The sequence below is a fragment of the Sus scrofa genome, chromosome 7, assembly GCF_000003025.6.
Source record: "Sus scrofa isolate TJ Tabasco breed Duroc chromosome 7, Sscrofa11.1, whole genome shotgun sequence".
In the NCBI taxonomy this organism is placed as follows: Eukaryota; Metazoa; Chordata; class Mammalia; order Artiodactyla; family Suidae; genus Sus; species Sus scrofa.
The window spans coordinates 21,036,016-21,059,136 of NC_010449.5; the positions used below are offsets into that span (position 1 = coordinate 21,036,016).

Genomic DNA, 23,121 nt, shown 5'->3' on the forward strand with positions numbered 1-23,121 from the left:
GTTTTGAAGATGCTTTATATCTTGACTGTATCAATGTCAATATTCTGGTTGTATTATTGTACTCTAGTTTTACAAGATATTACTTATCACTGTGAGAAACCAAGATGTCTCTGTATTATTTCTGATGATTTTATATGAACATGAATGTCAAAATAAAAAGCAATTAAAAAAACTTATATATTACAATGCATTGGTAGTTTCAAAAAAAAAAAAGAGGGACAGAAAAGGAGGAGAAATGTTATATGTCACTGTGATGCTGATGTCACCAAAGGAAAATCCTAACAGCTCAATTTTTTTTTTTTTTTTTTTTTTTTTGCTTTTTAGGGCTGCCCCGAGGCATAGGGAGGTTCCCAGGCTAGGGGTTGAATCAGAGGTACAGCTGCCAACCTACACCACAGCCACAGCCACAGCCACAGCCACGCGGGATCTGAGATGCATTTGTGACCTATACCACAGCTCACAGCAACGCCAGATCCCTGCCCGCTGAGTGATGCCAGGGATCAAACACACATCCTCATGGATACTGGTCAGATTTGTTTCTGCTGCAGCACAACGGGAACTCTCTGACAGCCCAATTTTTAAAAGGGTCAAAGATCTAAATAGACACCTCACCAGAGGATATGTAGATGGAAAATTAGCTTATAGAAAGACATCCATCTCGTTTGTCATTAGGAAACTGAAAATTAAAACGATAATGAGATACCACTTCATACCTATTAGAATGACTAAAATCTGAAACATTGACAATACCAAATGCTGACAAGAATATGAAGCGATAAGGATTTTCATTCTTTGCATACGGGAATGCAAAATTGTACAGCCACTTGGAAGGTAATTTGTTCATTTTTTATAAAGGTAAACAGTGTGAACATATGATGCAGTCATCTTGCCCTTTAGTATTTATCCAAGTGACTTATAAACATGTGTTCACACAAAACCCTGCACACATAGATGTTTGTAGCACCTTTATTCATAACTGTCACAATTTGGAAGCAACCAAAATGTCCTTCATTAGGTGAATGGAATGACAAACTGTGGCACAACCATCAGTGGAATATTATTCAGGGCTAAAAGGAAAGGAGCTATCAAGTCATGAAAAGACATAGAGAAATCTTAAATGCACACTACTAAATGTAAGACGTCAATCTTAAAAGGCTTCTCGATGATTCAATATATATAACATTTGGGAAAAGGCAAGACTACAGAGAGAGTAGAAAGATCAGTAGTTGCCAGGAAGGGGCATAAATTTACCATTTTTTAACTTTTATGAATCTGTGCTTTTGGTTTCAAGTTGGCGGACTCACAGCCTAGACCTAGGCCCAACTATATTCTATATTATAATTTTTTTCAGTAGTTTCATAAGTCTTCTAATAGGATAATACACCCAATGCAAAAGTGCACCTGCCAAATGCCAACAGGAATACACCTAGAGTTAAATAAAGTTAGATTTATTTAGCTTTCTGAGGCAGGTGAGAAGAACCCCAGCAGACACTTGAGAACATTTCAGTAGGGAAGATATGGGAGGGCTATTTGCTTGTTTTTTATATATACATAATATATAGATACTAATATGTACATATTAAAATATATGTGTGTACTCGATGTTAAATCAGGTGAGTTTTTGTTTTCCATAAATAAATGTGCACCAGAGAGAGTAGTTATGGGGGGGAAAAAGATCCCTGTAAACCATTATCACACTTATTCTCTAGATTTCTCCTTCCCCAGCACCCTACTGAATGCTTTGGCCACGTCCTTGTTGCGGAGGCTGTATATAAGGGGATTCAGCATGGGAGTGAGAATGGTGTAGAAGGTCGACACCATCGTGTCCTGGGCTGGGGACCGATTGGACGTGGGCCTCATATATATGAACATAGCTGCTCCATAATACATCCCCACGACGACAAGGTGGGAACTACAGGTGGTGAACGCCTTGTGCCGACCCTCCCCAGAACTCATGCGAATGACAGTTATGATGACCCGTGTGTAGGAGATGATGATGAGCGACAAAGGGAAGAGGAGCATTACCACACAACAAATAAAAACGAGGGTTTCAAAGGTGGAAGTATCCGTGCACGAGAGACGTAGGAGTGCTGGGAGATCACAGAAGAATTGAGGTATTTCTCGGGAGCCACAGTAGGAGAAGGACAGAGTAGCAGCTATGTCGACAATCCCATCAAAGACCCCAAGGATCCATGAAGAGGCAGCCAGGAGCCCACAAACGTTCCAGTTCATGAGCTGGGGGTACTGAAGAGGGTAGCAGATGGCAGCATAGCGGTCATAGGCCATGACAGCCAATAGGAAGCACTCAGCCCCAAGGAGGGACACATAGAAGAATATCTGGGCTTCACATCCTGCTACAGAAATGGACTTCCTGCCAGACAGGTAGTTGCAGGCCATTTTGGGCACCGTGGTGCAGATGAGCATGAGGTCCATGAGGGAGAGTTGGCTGAGGAGGAAGTACATGGGGGTGTGGAGCCGGCGGTCCAGGCAGATGAGGAGAACCATGACAGTGTTTGCCAAGAGAGCCACTGTGAAGATGCCCAGCACCAGAGAGAAGAGAAAGATGTGAGTGGGCGTGTGGCTAAAAATCCCCATCAAGATGAAGTCAGAGCTAGCCGTCTGATTCTCCCATTCCATGATGAATATTTTCTTCCTCTAGAGCCATAAGAAGTTATAAATGTCAGCTCTTTGTGTAGTCACTTACTCAGTATCTACTCCTCTGTGTGTGCTACTCTGGTAAAGCAACATTCACGATATGGTCAGGACTGGAACAGGATGAGCAGAGACTCTGCAAGCAGATGGCATTAACCACACTCAAGCTCTGCCTCTACCCACCTGCATGTCCTCTGACCAGATACTTCTCTGTGCTTCAGTTTTCTTCCTTTACAAGCCCGAAATAGCTTATTCATTCATTCATTCATTCATTGTTTTGTAGGGCCACACCAGTGGCAAATGGTAGTTCCCGGGCTGGGGGTCCAATTGGATCTACACTGCTAGCCTCCACCACACCACAGCCACAGCAATGCCAGACCCCTGAACCACTGAGCAGGGCCAGGGGTTGAACCCTTGCCCTCATGGATACTGGTCAGGTTCACTACCTTTGAGCCAGAAAGGGAACTTTGCTTTTCATTTTATTTTTGGCCACACCCTATGGCATGTGGAAGTTACCTGGCCTGGGATAAAACCCACACCACAGCGGCAACCTGCCCCACAGATGCAGCAACTCAGGATCTTTAACCTGCTACACCACCAGGAAGCTTCTCAGAAATAACGTTTAAATTGAGTTGTTGTGCTTATGAAACAACATGTCCAGTGCAATCCACAGCATCAGACAGAGCATTTGGCTCCTCAAGAACCATATAACCTACACTAGATACACTTATCCGTACAGTTCTCATGTGTCAGAATGTAACAAACTCTGTAACAGAGGACTAGAGCATGTTGAATGTCATTGCCTATATGGTAAAATATAATAACTACATCTCCTCATCTGCTATTTCCAAGAGATATTAGCACTCATGTAAATATACTTTTATCTGTGCACCCGACTGGGAGAGCAACCAGGATGAATGGTTATACAATCACATAGATGATGAACTTCCAGTTCAGAATAGTCGGTAGATAAGTGCAACTAATTTCTACATCATGAATAGGTCGTTTAAGTGTGAGTAAGTAGAAATCAAAATTACCTTTCTGTTTCAGTTTGAGAAGGCCAGTGTCTTGAGATTTCTTTTCATGGTCACCCAAAGTGACTCTGCCAAATTCCCTAAATCATCATCAACTGGGGCAAAACAAACAAACACTCAAACAAGTGAACAACAAACAAACAAATGTCTTGGTATATCTCTATCAGCGGTAAGTGTGAGCCAAGGTCAGCTTGTGGTTAGGGAAAACGGAATTGCTTTCTAAAGGGTCAGACAGAAACAAAACAGAGACAGCTTTTTATATTGTCGAACCGTCAGGAACCCAGCCACCCGCATGACATGATGGATTCTGTCATTAAAGAAGGGGTGTTCTCCTATGCTGCCTACCACTGCCTCCTCCCAACCACGGTTAAAGCCTGGACAGGTGTCCTGCTCTGACTGCCAGATGCTGTTAAAGTCAAGGTTCACTGGTCCTGGCTTCACTATCTATGGCTTCCACAGTTTGGCTCCCTCCCAAGACATTTTCCTGGCAAAGAGGTAGCACATTTTTAAACATCCTTCTCTCACATCTCTGTCTTTTCATCCCCAGCCAGAGGAGGATTTCACTGACGGTTAAGTCCACTGCAAGGATCTCACAGTTCTTTCTTCGTCATTGTGCATTTTTGGTTCTCAGAGAGGGCATTCAGCATTTTAGAAATTTTGAGTCCAGCCAGAATTGGGACTGAGCTCGCTCCCATCCCTCAGCTGGGAGAGAGATCTATGCATCCTGTCATCCAGAGGCTGTTTGCTTCTTCAGCTTTGGTGTGGAACTGTGGCGGGAGACCCATCATTGCCCTGTAGGTATGGGTTGTTTGCAAACTGTGTCTGTCCTGTTATCTCCTACTCTCATTTTTCCCTCTCTGAAGATGGCATTCCACTCTAGACTGCCCTTCCATCGAAAAGTTGTGACAAAATTAGCATTCGTGTGTGTGTGTGTGTGTGTGTGTGTGTGTGTGTGTGATTTGTAGGAGGAGCGTATGAGGGCTATAAAGTGCTTTGGTCTAGCCCACTTAAATATGACTGATTTAGAACACTGCTCAAATCCATATTTAGCCTTTTGCTTTTTCTGGAATACACTAGGTTTTAGATCAGAGCCACCATAATTATTATGTAATGGTGTATTTACACTTAGCCAGATAACACTTCAGTTTTACTATAGTATTTTATACTTAATGCACCTCAATTTTGATTTTGTTTGTTCATTTTTTCTTTTCTGGCCGTCCCACAGCATACAGAGTTCCCAGGGCAGGGATCAGATCTAAGCCTCAGTTGCCACCTACAGCTGTGGCAATGCCATATCCTTAACCCCCATGCCAAACTGCATCCCAGAACTCCAGAGTTGCCACCGATCCTGTTATGCCACAGCGGGAACTTCAGACCTCAGTTTTGAATTCTTCACTCCTTTTTATCCCCAAAGACTTAGTCAAATCCATCATACAATTTTTTTGTTCAAACTAACACTCTCACTCACACAAATGTCTCTGTTCTTATATCCAAAGTCCACAATCTTAATCCTTAAATGTTGATAGTTATTCTACAAACTACCTCACCCTTATTTCTGAAGATCCTTAAATGTCTAGCTTATCCTTCTCGTACATACAGATATATTAGTGGCCATTATTCTGCTTCACAAACTCCAGAAACTTCAACCTAACATTCAAAGTGTTCAAGGATGTATTCTACTTACCATGAGAAATTTGTACCTCGCTCAAGCCAGCATATTTACTATTCTTAATACATGTGAAGTAACAGTATGAAAACATTGAAATAAGGCAAAAAGGCAGTTGGCATCACTTTTCAGTATCCTACAAGGGTGTTGTTGAATAGACTCTCCCAAGGAGGATTGAATTCAGAAAATATACGTGTGAGTGTGTGAGAGAGAGAGAGCGAAAGAGAGACAGAGAGGGAGAATATCCCTGTGTTTCTTCATATCTTACAATGATAAGACTTTGTGATCAGAAATGTATCTTTTAAATTTGTTAGAGAGTTTAAAGAAATAACTGATTTAAAAGCCTCAGTATCATCACCCATGTAAACTATATCTTGCAGAATATTACTGACAAAAACATTGTGGTTTAATAATATCCAAAACATCTTGGGCTGTCTCTAGTTATACTAAAATCAATATAAAGGACTAAATACTATACCACACCTAAAACCTTAAATTGTGTTAGCTCTATCTCATGTATCTTACTTTCTTTCTAACAAAAGAAAATTCACAGCTGAGTGCTCCCCTAAATGAAAGACCTCAGTGTCATTGTTTGTTACAAACAGTGCACCCTAAAGTCCTATATGGCTATACTTATTTAATTACCTACTGAACAGGATTTACATTTTGAGTTTACATTTATACCTACTTACATTAAGGATTATTGAAAACTGGAAAAAGGAGGAACAAAAGAAAAACTGTGCTGAGGAAGATGACTGAACTCAACTAAATTTTGAGCAAAAAGAGACATTTGAGAGGAATGAGAAATTGAGGAGCGACCATATGGAGAGGACAGATACAAATCTGGACATAATCAGGACTCAAAGAGGTCAATTCATATGTGGATGCCATAGTTCCTCCTAATGATCCTTCTCTTAGTTACCACCCAGTAATACTCCCGTCCTGCAGAGCACATAGCAAGCCTGCCACAGGACAGGTGGATTTTCACATCACCCCAACATCACCTCTGATGCTTAGCAAGGATCCATTTAGTGCACTGGTTCTCACAGTGGGAGCTCCCCAACCAAGCAGCATCAACATCACCTGACAACGTGCCGGAAGGGCATATTCCCAGACACCACTCCAGACCGACTGAATCAGAAACTCTGGGACTGGATGGACCCAGGACTATGTTTCAACAAGTCTTCAGGTGATTTGGATGATGGTAATGCTTGAGATGTGCTGATGGAACCCTTTTTTTTTTTTTTTTTGCCTTCCAAGAGGCCCTTCTCATGGTATCCCATGTAGAGAAAGGCCAGTATCTATTGGAAAGACACACTCCTTCTGAAAACTTCCTCTGCTTTCCCAGAAACAGCATTACATTTCCAGTAGAGTAAATCCATCACTTCCTATCCCCTGGATGCAACACTCTCTAATGACTCTCTTGTAATACCACTGAGTTTTGAAACTCTGCTTCTCAAAAGCCTCTGCGGGTTCCAACTAGTCAGAAGAGAAAATAGCAACTATGTATATTGGGTTCATGATACTGCACCAGAAATCACATCCACCATGTCAGGAGGTTTCTCCTCATGATTTTCAGCACAAACCCCGACAATTCTACTCTTTCATCCATGTTTCCTTAGGTGAGGCCTCCGCTTACTTCCTTCATGAAAAATATGCTTCGTTCTCGTCCTCCAAGCCACCCCAGCATTTTCAGTTCATTTCCTCATTCCAGCCCTGGAATAAATTCGACATCCTCCTGAACTCTCTTTCATTTCAATAAGTAATATGCTCCCCATCCACTAAACTCAGGCATGTGGTCTCTTCAACTACTCTTCTTCAAAACGGTGCAGAGTGCTGAACAGAGAAATCGATTTCTGAGATCAGAAGTATGTGGGCTTGAACCATTACTGTACTGGCAACAGTGCTTTTATCAGGTCTCCTCTCTCTCTTTTTTTCTTCTTTCAGGGCTGCACCTGTGGCATCTGGAAGTTCCCAGGCTGGGGTTGAATCAGAGCAGCAGCTGCCTGCCTAAGCCACTGCCCAAGTAAAGAGATCTGAGTGGTGTCTGCAACCTATACTGAAGCTCATGGCAACTCGGGCTCCTTAACCCACTTGGCAAGGTCAGGGATTGCATGGATGCAAGGTCATGTCCTCCTGGATACTAGTTGGGTTCATTATCACTGAGCCGCAAGGGGAACTCTGGCCTCCTCTTTTTGAAAAAAATTTTCTATAGTGAGACTAATATCTATCGCTCAGGATTACAAAAGATAACTTTTATAAATCACTCGAAATAAAGCTTAATGCAAAATACAAACTGAGAAAATTCAAACTTCAACCATCATAATCACTGTTATTATCATCACACTTTTGACATTAAATACTACTGTACTGGTTGCTAGACTGCCATAGCAAACTACCAAAAAAATTGGTGAACTAAACAATCAAACTTATTGTCCCCCATTTCTGAAGCATAAATGTGTCAGAACAAGGTGTCAGCAAGGCTAGTTCCTTCTGAGGGCTGCAAGGAAGTCTCAGCTTCACGCCTTCCACCTAACTTCTGGGGGTTGCTGGCAGTCTTTGGTAACTGCTGGTTTGTAGAAGATCACCCTTCATCTTGTAGAAGATGTGTTCCTTCATCTTCACACGACAGTCTTGTCTTGGTCTCAAAATGTCTTCTTTTGATACAGACACTACTCATTTGGATCATCAGTCACCCTAGTGACTGCTTTTTAACTTGATCACCTCTGTAAAGACTGCATCTGCAAATAAAGTCACATTCTGAGGTATGGTACTTCAACATGCAACTCTTTTTTATTCTTTGCTTCTATTTTTAGATCTGCAGGTGCGGCATACGGAGGGTCCCAGGGTGGGGGTGGAATCAGAGCTGTAGCTGCTGTCCTGCGCCACAGCCATAGCAACTTTGGATCTGAGCTGCATCTGCGACCTATACCACAGCTCATGGCAATGCTGGATCCCCGACCCACTGAGCCAGGCCAGGATCAAAAGGGCATCTTCTTGGATACTAGTCGGATTTGTTTCCACTGCACTACATTGAGAACTCCCCAAACTATAACTCCTGGGGGACAGAATTCAATCTATAAAACATCTATTAAATCCATCTTTATTTTCATCTTAATTTGCCTAATGAATTACTCTCTGAATTAGAGTTTAGGCCACTAAAACGTAAGTTCTTGCATTTAGAAATTACCGTTTGAAATGAGCAGCACTGGGCTTTACACAGAGTTGGATATGTGCTTCCTAGGGGAAAAAAAAACAACTGGTCTTGAACCAATAGATTAGGTCCATGAAGAAATTCTCTGATGCATTTTAACAGACAGTGCATTACACAACAATCAAATCCTAGTAATGCCTTATAATCACATAATAGCCATTAAAAAAGAAGTCATGACCCTATCAAGACAAGTGTTACTCAAGTTTTATACATGGAATGAATTAATATTGGCCTAGTTAAGATGAAACTATATCTACTGCTTTGGAAATATCTACAATAGTGTAGGTTTTCATCCGTTTCTGCCTCATTGCAACCAAGCAGTGCCAGCGATTTTGAAATGGAAACGTCTTTCTCCAGTCTTACCTTCTGGTCTTTCCTGGGAAGATGCAATAGCACTGACTGAGTAAAGAAAAAGGCTTAAATTCCTAGAGTCTTTTTCCTAGTTAAATTTCTTAGTCCACAAGGATTTAAGTCCCTTGCCTTTAATTACTTTGGTGAAGTCATCTTCCAATTTTTTCCAAGGTCATCAAGGTTGTTGTTGTTCCTTATGTTTATAGCATAAGCTTTGTTTTTTTCTTTTTATACCAGGCAGTTTCTTTCATCATTAATAACATGGGTTACTCAAAAAACTCACCTGGCTAATGTCTGGCTTTAAAAAGTCTTCATAATTTCTCATGTCTCTATTCCAGTGGTTCTCAAACTTAGATTCTTATTAGAATCTCTTGATGAGATTCAGAAATGTTTTCTAGGACCAGACGATTCTGAGACTCAGTGAATCCGAATGTCTTGGGAAGAGGCCATGCATTGCTATTTAAAAAAAATCTTCCCAGTAGGTTCTCTTGTGCCTGCTCTATTTTTCCCAAAGCTAGCAAGGCCATCTTGGTCCTTGGGTTCTATTGGCTTCTGTCCCAGACCAAATCTTGTTCAGGAACTTTTGCAGTCCTTCATGTTTCCATATCAGTTCACACATTTAGGTTAAGCTATTAATAAGCTCTCAACATGCTTGTGCTTCATTGGATAGCTCTGGTACAATGCATAGGCTTGCTGCCAGAGATACTTTACCTTACTGTGCCTGAGAAAAGGAGGAGAATTACTTGCTAACTAACTTACCAGCATAGAGCCTGAGACCAGGAAAGATTTTCCCTCTGACCACTTTATTCGTATTATTATTACCTGTGGGGGGAATACTGGAAATGTTCGAGAGTGGTCACATTCCGTCTTAAAATAAACATCCCCAGTCACTGCTGATGGCTTTCTCCTTATGAGAGTAGTGATTCCAATATTTGGCCTAGGGAGTTTCCTGGTGGCCTCGCGATTAAGGATTTGGCCTTGTTGCTTCTGTGGTGCTGGTGTGATCCCTGGCCTGGGGACTTCTGCACGCTCTGGGTGGGGAGGCCCCCCTACACCCAGACAAAGTTCTTAGTTCTCTCTCCTCATGGCGTCAGCTAAAATGTCCTGCTTGACCCTGAGTGGAAATGATGAAAAGCTGAGATTCAAATGCCTGGCATTGATCATCAGTCGGACAGTTTGGCCAGATGTGCCAACTCCTCTGGTCACAGGGAAACGTGAAGTTGTATCATTGGCAGGAGAATGACCCATGGTGGGGTGGGGGGAGCAATCCAGTAAACACTCAGAAGTCCCAGGAGCACTCTGAGTTAGAGTCACTATAAGTGACACACGAGGGACAGATGGAGCCTGGGCTTTCAGATGCCAGATCCAATGGTGCAAAAAGGGTCGGTGTTTAATAAAGAGGTACTGCAGAGCCTCTGTCGACTCCCAGGAAAAGACTATTTGAGAAAAACCTCCTCCCTCTTCACCAGGCTTTGTAGACACTTAATGCTGCACCACAGGACACAAGGATGGCCATGTGAGCTGAGGTTGCCTCTAAGCATTGGGTATCATCTGACCCACAATCCATAAAATCATGCCTGCACAGAGCGCCCTTCATCCGTGGAAATACCTCCCCCTGTCGTTTCTAGTCTTCAGAGAACGGACACCAGCTAGCCTTCCAATTCATCTCAGTTGTTGTTTCTTGATGATATACTATATATCACCACCACCATCCATCAATAGGAGCATGCATGAATATACTAGGGTGTTATATTTGTACACTGGTGTATTCTACAAGGGTTTCCAAGTTCACGTGAATGGACTCCGTTTATAGCAACAGAGGTTCATCTTTAAAAATAAAATGTGTGCAACATGCGAGTTGAAGACTTCTGTGCAGAGTAGACTATCTTCCATATCAGGTACTAAAATCTTCCAGATCACATTGTGTCACTTTTATAAATACACAGATATTCAGCCAAATATAATACCACTCCTAGGAATATGGAACCACACGTTCAAGTCTCTGGCTGTGGCCGCAAAGGGAAGAGGTGAATGGTGTGATGAGGGGGAGTTGCACAGAGGGCATCTGCTCCAGCTGGGATGTTGTTTTATTCCAAATAGGAAAAGGGGAGCTCCCTCTGTGGCACAATGGGATTGGGATCGATGGCCTCTTGGTAGCCCTGGGACAGGGATTAATCCCGGGCCTGGCACAGAGGGTAAAGGATCCCGCACCTGTGCTTTAGGTGGAGCCTGGGGGCTCAGATCTCATCCCTGGCTGGGATGCTACCCCTGGCATGAATCTGATCCCTGGCATGGGAGCTCCATATGCTGGGCAGGTTGGCCAAAAATGGGGGGGGGGATGGTAAAAGAAAGTCAAAATCTTAAGAGAAAATGAACTTTCATGTTGGCTCTTTGCATGTTTATCATATTACTCCTGTTGCATTAAAAATACTTCTCAAAAATAATAAATAAATGCTGGGAAGAACAATACGTTTTATTGTGTCACTTTTATAAATACACAGATATTCAGCCAAATATAATACCACTCCTAGGAATACGGAACCACACGTTCAAGTCTCTGGTTGTGGCCACAAAGGGAAGAGGTGAATGGTGTGATGAGGGGGAGTTGCACAGAGGGCATCTGCTCCAGCTGGGATGTTGTTTTATTCCAAATAGGAAAAGGGGAGCTCCCTCTGTGGCACAATGGGATTGGGATCGGTGGCCTCAGGGTAGCCCTGGGACAGGGTTTGATCCCAGGCCTGGCACAGAGGGTAAAGGATCCCGCACCTGTGCTTTAGGTCGAGCCTGGGGGCTCAGATCTCATCTGTGGCCAGGGAGTTCCCTGTGCTTCTGGGTGGCCAAAAATGAGAAAAAAAAAAAAACAACTAGAAATGAAAGTCAAAAGCTTAAGATAAAATGAACTTTCATGTTGGCTCTTTGCATGTTTATCATATTATTCCTTTTGCATTAAAAATGCTTTTCAAAAATAATAAATAACTGCTGAGAAGAACAATATGTTTTATTTTTATCATTTTTTATTTGGTGCCCATGAAGCTTGATGAGATGATTCAGTTGTTTACGGAGAATAATACAGAGTTGGTTACTTGTTGTTTTCTTCTCAATGAATTTTGTTACATGAGAAATGAGAAATTACAAAGGACATGAGAAATTGTGAAGATTTTTTAAAGCCAGACATTAGCCAGGTGAGTTTTTTGAGTAACCCATGTTATTAATGATGAAAGAAACTGCCTGGTATAAAAAGAAAAAAACAAAGCTTATGCTATAAACATAAGGAACAACAACAACCTTGATGACCTTGGAAAAAATTGGAAGATGACTTCACCAATGTAATTAAAGGCAAGGGACTAAATCCTTGTGGACTAAGAAATTTAACTAGGAAAAAGACTCTAGGAATTTAAGCCTTTTTCTTTACTCAGTCAGTGCTATTGCATCTTCCCAGGAAAGACCAGAAGGTAAGACTGGAGAAAGACGTTTCCATTTCAAAATCGCTGGCACTGCTTGGTTGCAATGAGGCAGAAACGGATGAAAACCTACACTATTGTAGATATTTCCAAAGCAGTAGATATAGTTTCATCTTAACTAGGCCAATATTAATTCATTCCATGTATAAAACTTGAGTAACACTTGTCTTGATAGGGTCATGACTTCTTTTTTAATGGCTATTATGTGATTATAAGGCATTACTAGGATTTGATTGTTGTGTAATGCACTGTCTGTTAAAACACATCAGAGAATTTCTTCATGGACCTAATCTATTGGTTCAAGACCAGTTGTTTTTTTTTCCCCTAGGAAGCACATATCCAACTCTGTGTAAAGCCCAGTGCTGCTCATTTCAAACGGTAATTTCTAAATGCAAGAACTTATGTTTTAGTGGCCTAAACTCTAATTCAGAGGATCATTCATTACGCAAAATAATAGGATAAAAATAAAGATGGAAATTCATAGGTGTTTTATGGATTGAATTCTGTCCCTCAAGAGGTATAAGGTGGGGAGTTCCCATTGTGGTGCAGCGGAAATGAATCCAAATAGTATCCATGAGGGTTTGAATTCCAAACCCAGGCCTGGCTCAGTGGGTCGGGGATCCAGCATTGCCATGAGCTGTGGTATAGGTCGCAGATACAACTCAGATCCCTGGTTGCCATGGCTGTGGTGTAGGAGGGCATAGCAAAAGCAGGTGATGGTTTCTCTGCTTCAACCCCAGCCTGGGAACTTCCACATGCCATGGTTGGGGCCCTGAAGAAAAAGAAAAAAGCAAACCCGGAGGCCTGATAATAACACTGTTGCCCAGAGAGCAATGGTTCATATCCACATATGTCTGATCTCAAAATCCATGTCTCTGTTGAGCACTCTGCACCACTTTTGGTGAATAGCAGTCGAAGAGGCCACATGACTGAGTTTAGTGAATGGGGAGCCTATTATTTATTAAAATGAAACAGAATTCATGAGGATGATGGAAAGTCTAAATATGGATTTCATCAGTGTTCTGAATCGGTCATATTTAAGTGGGCTAGACCAAAGCACTTTATAGCCCTCATACACTCCTCCTACAAATCACACACACACACACACACACACACACACACACACACACACACACACGAATGCTAATTTTGTCACAACTTTTCGATGGAAGGGCAGTCTAGAGTGGACATGCCATCTTCAGAGAGGGAAAAATGATGGGTCTCCCGCCACAGTTCAGCACCAAAGCTGAAGAAGCAAACAGCCTCTGGATGACAGGATGCATAGATCTCTCTCCCAGCTGAGGGATGGGAGCGAGCTCAGTCCCAATTCTGGCTGGACTCAAAATTTCTAAAATGCTGAATGCCCTCTCTGAGAACCAAAAATGCACAATGACGAAGAAAGAACTGTGAGATCCTTGCAGTGGACTTAACCGTCAGTGAAATCCTCCTCTGGCTGGGGATGAAAAGACAGAGATGTGAGAGAAGGATGTTTAAAAATGTGCTACCTCTTTGCCAGGAAAATGTCTTGGGAGGGAGCCAAACTGTGGAAGCCATAGATAGTGAAGCCAGGACCAGTGAACCTTGACTTTAACAGCATCTGGCAGTCAGAGCAGGACACCTGTCCAGGCTTTAACCGTGGTTGGGAGGAGGCAGTGGTAGGCAGCATAGGAGAACACCCCTTCTTTAATGACAGAATCCATCATGTCATGCGGGTGGCTGGGTTCCTCGACGGTTCGACAATATAAAAAGCTGTCTCTGTTTTGTTTCTGTCTGACCCTTTAGAAAGCAATTCCGTTTTCCCTAACCACAAGCTGACCTTGGCTCACACTTACCGCTGATAGAGATATACCAAGACATTTGTTTGTTTGTTGTTCACTTGTTTGAGTGTTTGTTTGTTTTGCCCCAGTTGATGATGATTTAGGGAATTTGGCAGAGTCACTTTGGGTGACCATGAAAAGAAATCTCAAGACACTGGCCTTCTCAAACTGAAACAGAAAGGTAATTTTGATTTCTACTTACTCACACTTAAACGACCTATTCATGATGTAGAAATTAGTTGCACTTATCTACCGACTATTCTGAACTGGAAGTTCATCATCTATGTGATTGTATAACCATTCATCCTGGTTGCTCTCCCAGTCGGGTGCACAGATAAAAGTATATTTACATGAGTGCTAATATCTCTTGGAAATAGCAGATGAGGAGATGTAGTTATTATATTTTACCATATAGGCAATGACATTCAACATGCTCTAGTCCTCTGTTACAGAGTTTGTTACATTCTGACACATGAGAACTGTACGGATAAGTGTATCTAGTGTAGGTTATATGGTTCTTGAGGAGCCAAATGCTCTGTCTGATGCTGTGGATTGCACTGGACATGTTGTTTCATAAGCACAACAACTCAATTTAAACGTTATTTCTGAGAAGCTTCCTGGTGGTGTAGCAGGTTAAAGATCCTGAGTTGCTGCATCTGTGGGGCAGGTTGCCGCTGTGGTGTGGGTTTTATCCCAGGCCAGGTAACTTCCACATGCCATAGGGTGTGGCCAAAAATAAAATGAAAAGCAAAGTTCCCTTTCTGGCTCAAAGGTAGTGAACCTGACCAGTATCCATGAGGGCAAGGGTTCAACCCCTGGCCCTGCTGAGTAGTTCAGGGGTCTGGCATTGCTGTGCCTGTGGTGTGGTGTAGGCTAGCAATGTAGCTCCAATTGGACCCCTAGCCCGGGAACTACCATTTGCCACTGGTGTGGCCCTACAAAACAATGAATGAATGAATGAATGAATAAGCTATTTCGGGCTTGTAAAGGAAGAAAACTGAAGCACAGAGAAGTAACTGGTCAGAGGACATGCAGGTGGGTAGAGGCAGAGCTTGAGTGTGGTTAATGCCACCTGCCTGCAGAGTCTCTGCTCATCCTGTTCCAGTCCTGACCATATCGTGTATGTTGCTTTACCAGAGTAGCACACACAGAGGAGTAGATACTGAGTAAGTGACTACACAAAGAGCTGACATTTATAACTTCTTATGGCTCTAGAGGAAGAAAATATTCATCATGGAATGGGAGAATCAGACGGCTAGCTCTGACTTCATCTTGATGGGGATTTTTAGCCACACGCCCACTCACATCTTTCTCTTCTCTCTGGTGCTGGGCATCTTCACAGTGGCTCTCTTGGCAAACACTGTCATGGTTCTCCTCATCTGCCTGGACCGCCGGCTCCACACCCCCATGTACTTCCTCCTCAGCCAACTCTCCCTCATGGACCTCATGCTCATCTGCACCACGGTGCCCAAAATGGCCCGCAACTACCTGTCTGGCAGGAAGTCCATTTCTGTAGCAGGATGTGAAACCCAGATATTCTTCTATGTGTCCCTCTTTGGGGCTGAGTGCTTCCTATTGGCTGTCATGGCCTATGACCGCTATGCTGCCATCTGCTACCCTCTTCAGTACCCCCAGCTCATGAACTGGAACGTTTGTGGGCTCCTGGCTGCCTCTTCATGGATCCTTGGGGTCTTTGATGGGATCGTTGATGTAGCTGCTACTCTGTCCTTCTCCTACTGTGGCTCCCGAGAAATATCCCAATTCTTCTGTGATGTCCCAGCACTCCTGCATCTCTCGTGCACGGATACTTCCACCTTTGAAACACTCGCTTTTATCTGTTGTGTGGTAATGCTCCTCTTCCCTTTGTCGCTCATCATCATCTCCTACACACGGGTCATCATAACTGTCATTCGCATGAGTTCTGGGGAGGGTCGGCACAAGGCGTTCACCACCTGTAGTTCCCACCTTGTCGTCGTGGGGATGTATTATGGAGCAGCTATGTTCATATATATGAGGCCCACGTCCAATCGGTCCCCAGCCCAGGACAAGATGGTGTCAGCCTTCTACACCATTCTCACTCCCATGCTGAATCCCCTTATATACAGCCTCCGCAACAAGGACGTGGCCAAAGCATTCAGTAGGGTGCTGGGGAAGGAGAAATCTAGAGAATAAGTGGGATAACAGTTAACGGGAAATTTCTTCTTTCATAACTGTCCCTCTGTCTCTCTAGCACATTCATTCATTAAAATAAAACCCCGCACAATTAGTGATAAATGTATAGATAATTTCTTAAGGTAGCCCTCAGGGTTTATGGAGTCTGGGTACACATTCAGTTAATTGATATGGTTTCACTCATTGTATGCTTATTTTGGTTTTCAGTACAATCAGTGAAGTTCTTGAGACGTACATAATTAAGTTAATCAACAGATACACTTCTGTTTATAGAACTAAATAATAAATAAAACTGTCTTCAATAGCTTTTCCCTATTTTCAAAAGCCATTGAATTGGGTTATATTATGCTTGGGTCTTATTGAATTGCTCCTATTAAGATATAGTGCACTGAGTTAATTACCACACATGCCTATTTCATTTTGTTATTCTTTCAAAATATAGCCTCTGATGTTTGTAAAACAATAAATACAAGACAATTCATTGAGCTCTTTAAAAAACAAAACAAACAAAAATACATCCTCACGAGATACTCATGGATATTCGTTTACTTGAGAGAAATTATCCTATAATAAATATTACTTATTTTGGCAGAGGAAGGATTTTTTTTTTCCTTTTGCTTAACTTCCCTGGTACACTGAGCATGTATATATCTGAAGACTGTCTTTTCGTGGAGCCACTTATTCCAGAGTCTTGGCAGATAATGCAGAGTCATTGACCTACGGATTTGTCTTCTGGGATGATATCTTACAAATCCAAGGTGGTGTAATGAAACCTCAGGGCTGTGCTTCCTACCTAGAACTCACAACTATCGTATCTATACACCAAATCATGGTGGGAATATTTTCATGCTTCATATCAAAAACTGTACCATTTGAATGAATATAGAAAAGTTTTCATTCATTTGGCAGAGGTCGTAATAACGGTGTAATGGTATCATTATGACAGAAGCTGCCTACATTTTCCTGGGTTTTCCTGATGAACATGGATGGTAACTGAATGAGAAGGGTGATTGGTCTTTGGTGGAAACCCCCCCTCTCCCATCCAGAGACAACTTGCATGGTCTTCTCAAAAGAATATACTCGGATTCAGTAGGAACGCTTCGTCTTGGCATAGTGAAACATTTTTGTGCCCCAACAAGTCCAGACGTCTGTGAAACTGACTGGTGCTACCTGGCCAGTTGCATAAACGTTAGAAGGACTGGGATTTTATTTCATGGAACTTGCCTATTCATCTCTCATCTGGGCCTGATATTTGCAGTGGCTGTAAAAAGATACATTCGAAATAAGGCACCGAGGTGATATTGATTTACTTAATCAAAAAGAGAAAAAAGGTGGAGGCTCCATTTACATGAGGGTGGAGGCGTGAGACTGGGCATTAGATTTGCCATACTCAGTTTAGCACTTCACTGAGCCCCTGAAAACACAGTCATCTGGAAGCAGATGGAAAAGGGGAATGCTGAGTTTTCTGTCTATGTACGTGATGAGCACCACTCAAAGACAAAGCCTGCCAGAAATCCTGGAATCCACACGAAATATTCTTAAGTATTTCTAAACTTTTCAAGATGAAACGATGTCTCAGTTCTTCCTCTCATTTTTAGGGAATTGTAGTGTTTCCCCCCAAGACAGAAAAAAGGACAATGCCAAAACAGAATTCCCTCTTTCTTCCTTCTTTTTGGCCGCCCTGCGGCATGTGGAATTCCCGGGTCAGGGGTCAGATCTGAGCTGCAGCTGCACACCAGTGGCAAACTACACTGCAGCTGGGGCAAGGCCAGATCCTTTAACCCATTGTGCCAGGCCAGGGATTGAACCTGTGTCCTGGCAGTGCAGGGACACTGCTGATCCTACTGCACCACAGCGGGAATGCCCCAAATCAAATTCTTGACAGGAGAGTTTTCCTGATGGAGGGTGTAAGTTCACGTGATCAAAATAAGTCCTTCAGGAGTGCCTGTTGTGGCTCGGTGGTAATGAACCCAACTAGTATCCAAGGGAGGAGGGTTTGATCCCTGGCCTCACTCAGTGGGCTAAGGATCCAGCATTGCCCTGAGCTGTGGTGTAGGGTGCGGAGGCGGCTTGGATTGCACATAGTTGTGCCTGTGGCTTTGGCCAGCAGCTTCAGCTCCGATTCGACCCCCAGCCTGGGAACTTCCATGTGCCCAAGGTGCAGGCCTCAAAAGCAGAAAAAAAAAAAAAAAAAAAAGTCCTTTAAAATTTTCCCCTATCTTATGCTTCTCTTTCTGTCTTGGCTCCTTCGTTCTGAGATATCATATGCTGTTAAGGGAAAACCTACTATCGTTTTAGATTGACATATTGAGTTGTTTATGGGAGTTTGCTTTGCTTCAGAGAAAGTGTCATACAGAACTAATTACTGCTTGTATGTTAAGTGGCGAGCACAGCCTGTAAATGTTGTTGGCATGAGCACAGTGTTATCATAGGCTTAATTTCTGAGCACCGTAGGAATCTTTGGACCTTCGTCTACATGCTTAAAGAAGGTTTAAATTATATGCCCGTGAGATGCAGACGCAGCTAGGTATGTTTGAATGGAAGAAGGCCTGGCTGCATATACTGCAGGAGCCCAGTACTCTGGAAGAACGATTTCATTGCATTTCTTAAGATGAATGAGACAAACAGACAAGGGGGTGGTTGCTCTGTTTATTTCATGTCTAATCTGACATCATGGGAGGTGATATTACTTGGGCGAAACCCTATCTGGTGTACATTGTAATGGTGAGTGATGAGCTGAGTTGTACAAACTCGCTGAGCACACTTCACGCTGAGGAAAGGCAATGAGCCTCAGGGTGTTCGCCACTGAGTGTGTGTGTCAGGACTACTGCCAAGTGACAGGACCCACTGCTTCACCATCATCAAAGAGGCACTCTTAATGACCTTGCAGGCTCTAAGTGAATATCTCCTGGGTACCCAAACTTATGGGTACTCTGCCAAGTGTGGGCAACGGAGCCCATAAGGAATAAGCTGGGGCCCACCAGGGTTCCACGGATAACCTATGTGGAGACAGCTTCCTGGATAATCACAGCACCTGGATAAACACATCCGGGATTACAAAGAAAGGACGAACAAGGGGGCATAGACACCCCTAGGGTAGCTCCATCGCGACTTGACTGCTTTTCCCTGGTCCACCCCGTGGGCAGGAGTACTGGTACTAGTGGGTCAGGGATAAGCTCATGTGCTGGGCTATGGTGAGACTATAGAGAACCTTCCTGCGAATGGGGAAAAGGTGAGGTACTTCCTCTTCAATAATCTTAGTGAAGGACAATAGATCCTGCCAAGAGACAGTTCCTCCGAGAGAAGATGTCAGATGGACAGCGGAGACCAAGCGTGTCTCTACATTCTCAGGGAATACCTTTTCTCTCCCCCGCTTCTGCCTTCTTATAGGAATTCCTCACCACGCGAGGGAGGTGTGGAGGGTGGAGGTCATATGTGCACATAGGCAGGAGAGGGCACATGGATAGAGGTAGACCGCCCCCCACCCCCAGCCAACGACTGGGTCATGTGACAGTTGTACCTAGCACGCCCTCTAGTCCACCTCTCTGAGAATTGCACTGAGATAGTGGAGGGGACCTGGCACGACGAAGGTCATGAAAGTGTCTCTCCTTGACATTGGCTTCTGAAATCCTTTCTTCCAGGCCACTCTGATCTGAGGAAGGGGTGGTGGTAGGCCCTGCTCTGTGTGTCTGTGACCTTGAGCGTTGGGATAAATACTGTTATCCCCACTGAGGTTAAACAAACGTGCCTTCTCCCAATCCATTCAGCTAACTTTCAACTTTAGAGTGACAATTTCCACACTCAGACATAAGAAAGCCAAAAGAGACCTCGATACCCCAGCACTAACCAGGGGTAGTTGTTGAGGTCCAGAGATAAGAGATGGTTTTATCAAGGTCACAGCTTATTATGACCATTGTACAGCCTCATCAAAGAGAGCTTGGGCATCTTAGGAACCTTAACACACCAATATTCCAGATGGGAGAGGAGGCTAACACCGTCTAACACAATGAAACGTGGCTGTTTCCACAGTGGTCGCTTTTTTTCTGGTCTAATGTAACACTGCCTACGGACTTGTATTTGAGCTTGTACCTTTTGCCTGTCTGTAGAAGGAGGTTGTGTGGCATCATCTCTAAATATATCTTTGTAATGACATTGGTAACACACACACCTACGTCTTTTATGTTTCCCCATGTCCAGAAGTCAGGTTATTATCTAAAACGCATTCTGAATTCTGTGATGTTTTCTGACATCATTTGGGGCCATCACCATTTCAGACAGGTGATCACCAGCAACACTTTGTTCTCTGCTTCAAGCTCGGGAGGCAGGTACTCTTACTTATGGAAACAAACGAACAAAAAAACCTGTTCAGGGACTCATTAAGTCGGGTGCCTTGTGGGGGGCTGAAAAGTTTTAATGAGCACGGGCAAGTTGAAGACCCAGGATGTCTAGTCAAATAATTACCTCATTGGAAAAGTTGGCAACTTGATTTGGTTCCTTGGGACTTAGGGGCAAAGTGCCAACTAGTGAAAGGTGGAAAGGGCCATGATTAGCAGATTCAAAAGGACAAAGTTGTTTGGTTACTTGGTGACATTTGACAGAGAAGTAAGTCCGACAGCAGTAAAGACACTTGGCCATCTAGTTAACATACAACCATCCCATGCTGATTAATATAACAGCAGAGCATTTGCTAGGCCTGCTGTGTTGTCTTAACTGTGTAAAGTCAAAATCATGTCACGACACATTTCTGTACCTTTGGAATCCAGAAGTCTTTCCACTGACGCATCCAAGATACATGGCGTAGAAAATAATCTAGTAACCAGCCTTACACACAATTCGATCCTAAGAGATCATTGATTCCATGACCGATTTTACATTAGATTCTATTGCATACATTGAGTCCTACTGGGATGTTTCTCTTTTTAAAACCAACGAGAAACCACCTCTGTATTATTCTCACCAACCTATTGAATCATCAAATCAAGTTTCATAAGGCACTAAATAAAAAATGATAAAAATAAAACGTATTGTTCTTCCCAGCATTTACTTATTATTTTTGAGAAGTATTTTTAATGCAACAGGAATAATATGATAAACACGCAGATAGCCAACATGAAAGTTCATTTTCTCTTAAGCTTTTGACTTTCTTTTACCCCCCCCCCCCATTTTTGGCCAACCCGCGGCATCTGGACCTCCCGTGACAGGGATCGGATGCACACCATGGGTCGGATCCCGGCCAGGGATGAGATCTGAGCCCCCAGGCTCCACCTAAAGCACAGGTGTGGGATCCTTTACCCACTGTGCCAGGCCTGGAATCAAACCCTGTCCCAGGGCTACCAAGAGGCCACCGATCCCAATCCCATTGTGCCACAGAGGGAGCTCCTGTTTTCCTATTTGGAATAAAACAACATCCCAGCTGGAGCAGATGCCCTCTGTGCAACTCCCCCACATCACACTATTCACAGCTTCCCTTTGCGGCCATAGCCAGAGACTTGAATTTGTGGTTTGATATTCCCAGGTGTGGTATTATATCTGTGTATTCATAAAAGTGACACAATGTGATCTGGAAGATTTTAGTACCTGATATGGAAGATAGTCTACTCTGCACAGAAGTCTTCAACTCGCATGTTGCACACATTTTATTTTTAAAGATGAACCTCTGTTGCTATAAACGGAGTCCATTCACGTGAACTTGGAAACCCTTGTAGAATACACCGGTGTACAAATATAACACCCTAGTATATTCATGCATGCTCCTATTGATGGATGGTGGTGGTAGATATACAGTGTATCATCAAGAAACAACAACTGAGATGAATTGGAAGGCTAGCTGGTGTCCGTTCTCTGAAGACTAGAAACGACAGGGGGAGGTATTTCCACGGATGAAGGGCGCTCCTGTGCAGGCATGATTTTATGGATTGTGGGTCAGATGATACCCAATGCTTAGAGGCAACCTCAGCTCACATGGCCATCCTTGTGTCCTGTGGTGCAGCATTAAGTGTCTACAAAGCCTGGTGAAGAGGGAGGAGGTTTTTCTCAAATAGTCTTTTCCTGGGAGTCGACAGAGGCTCTGCAGTACCTCTTTATTAAACACCGACCCTTTTTGCACCATTGGATCTGGCATCCGAAAGCCCAGTTGCAGAGCAACTTGCTGCATACTCGAAAGCAGCTACAAAGTAGCTTCACGTACTTGGAGACAGAGAGGAAGGTAGGGAAGGAATTTTGGCAAGGCTCCATCTGTCCCTCGTGTGTCACTTATAGTGACTCTAACTCAGAGTGCTCCTGGGACTTCTGAGTGTTTACTGGATTGCTCCCCCACCCCACCATGGGTCATTCTCCTGCCAATGATACAACTTCACGTTTCCCTGTGACCAGAGGAGTTGGCACATCTGGCCAAACTGTCCGACTGATGATCAATGCCAGGCATTTGAATCTCAGCTTTTCATCATTTCCACTCAGGGTCAAGCAGGACGCCTGACGCCATGAGGAGAGAGAACTAAGAACTTTGTCTGGGTGTGTGGGGGGGCCTCCCCACCCAGAGCGTGCAGAAGTCCCCAGGTCAGGGATCACACCAGCACCACAGAAGCAACAAGGCCAAATCCTTAATCGCGAGGCCACCAGGAAACTCCCTAGGCCAAATATTGGAATCACTACTCTCATAAGGAGAAAGCGATCAGCAGTGACTGGGGATGTTTATTTTAAGACAGAATGTGACCACTCTCGAACATTTCCAATATTCCCCCCACAGGTAATAATA

The 23,121-nt window shown here is 43.4% G+C and overlaps 2 protein-coding genes across 2 annotated transcripts; one reads left to right on the top strand and one right to left on the bottom strand.

The window, feature by feature from the left end:
• Positions 1,699-2,723, bottom strand: LOC100156148 (olfactory receptor 2M3-like). The gene has a single exon (XM_001928289.3). The coding sequence runs from the start codon at positions 2,635-2,637 to the stop codon at positions 1,699-1,701; it is 939 nt and encodes a 312-aa protein (XP_001928324.2). The 5' UTR covers positions 2,638-2,723.
• LOC100156560 (olfactory receptor 2M3-like) lies at positions 15,250-16,367 on the top strand. Its single transcript, XM_001928333.4, has one exon. It carries the CDS (start codon positions 15,429-15,431, stop codon positions 16,365-16,367), a length of 939 nt encoding a protein of 312 aa, XP_001928368.1. The 5' UTR covers positions 15,250-15,428.

Bases quoted from the DNA above. Each gene is read 5' to 3' on its own strand.
- LOC100156148 (XM_001928289.3), bottom strand. From the start codon at position 2,637: ATGGAATGGGAGAATCAGACGGCTAGCTCTGACTTCATCTTGATGGGG.
- LOC100156560 (XM_001928333.4), top strand. From the start codon at position 15,429: ATGGAATGGGAGAATCAGACGGCTAGCTCTGACTTCATCTTGATGGGG.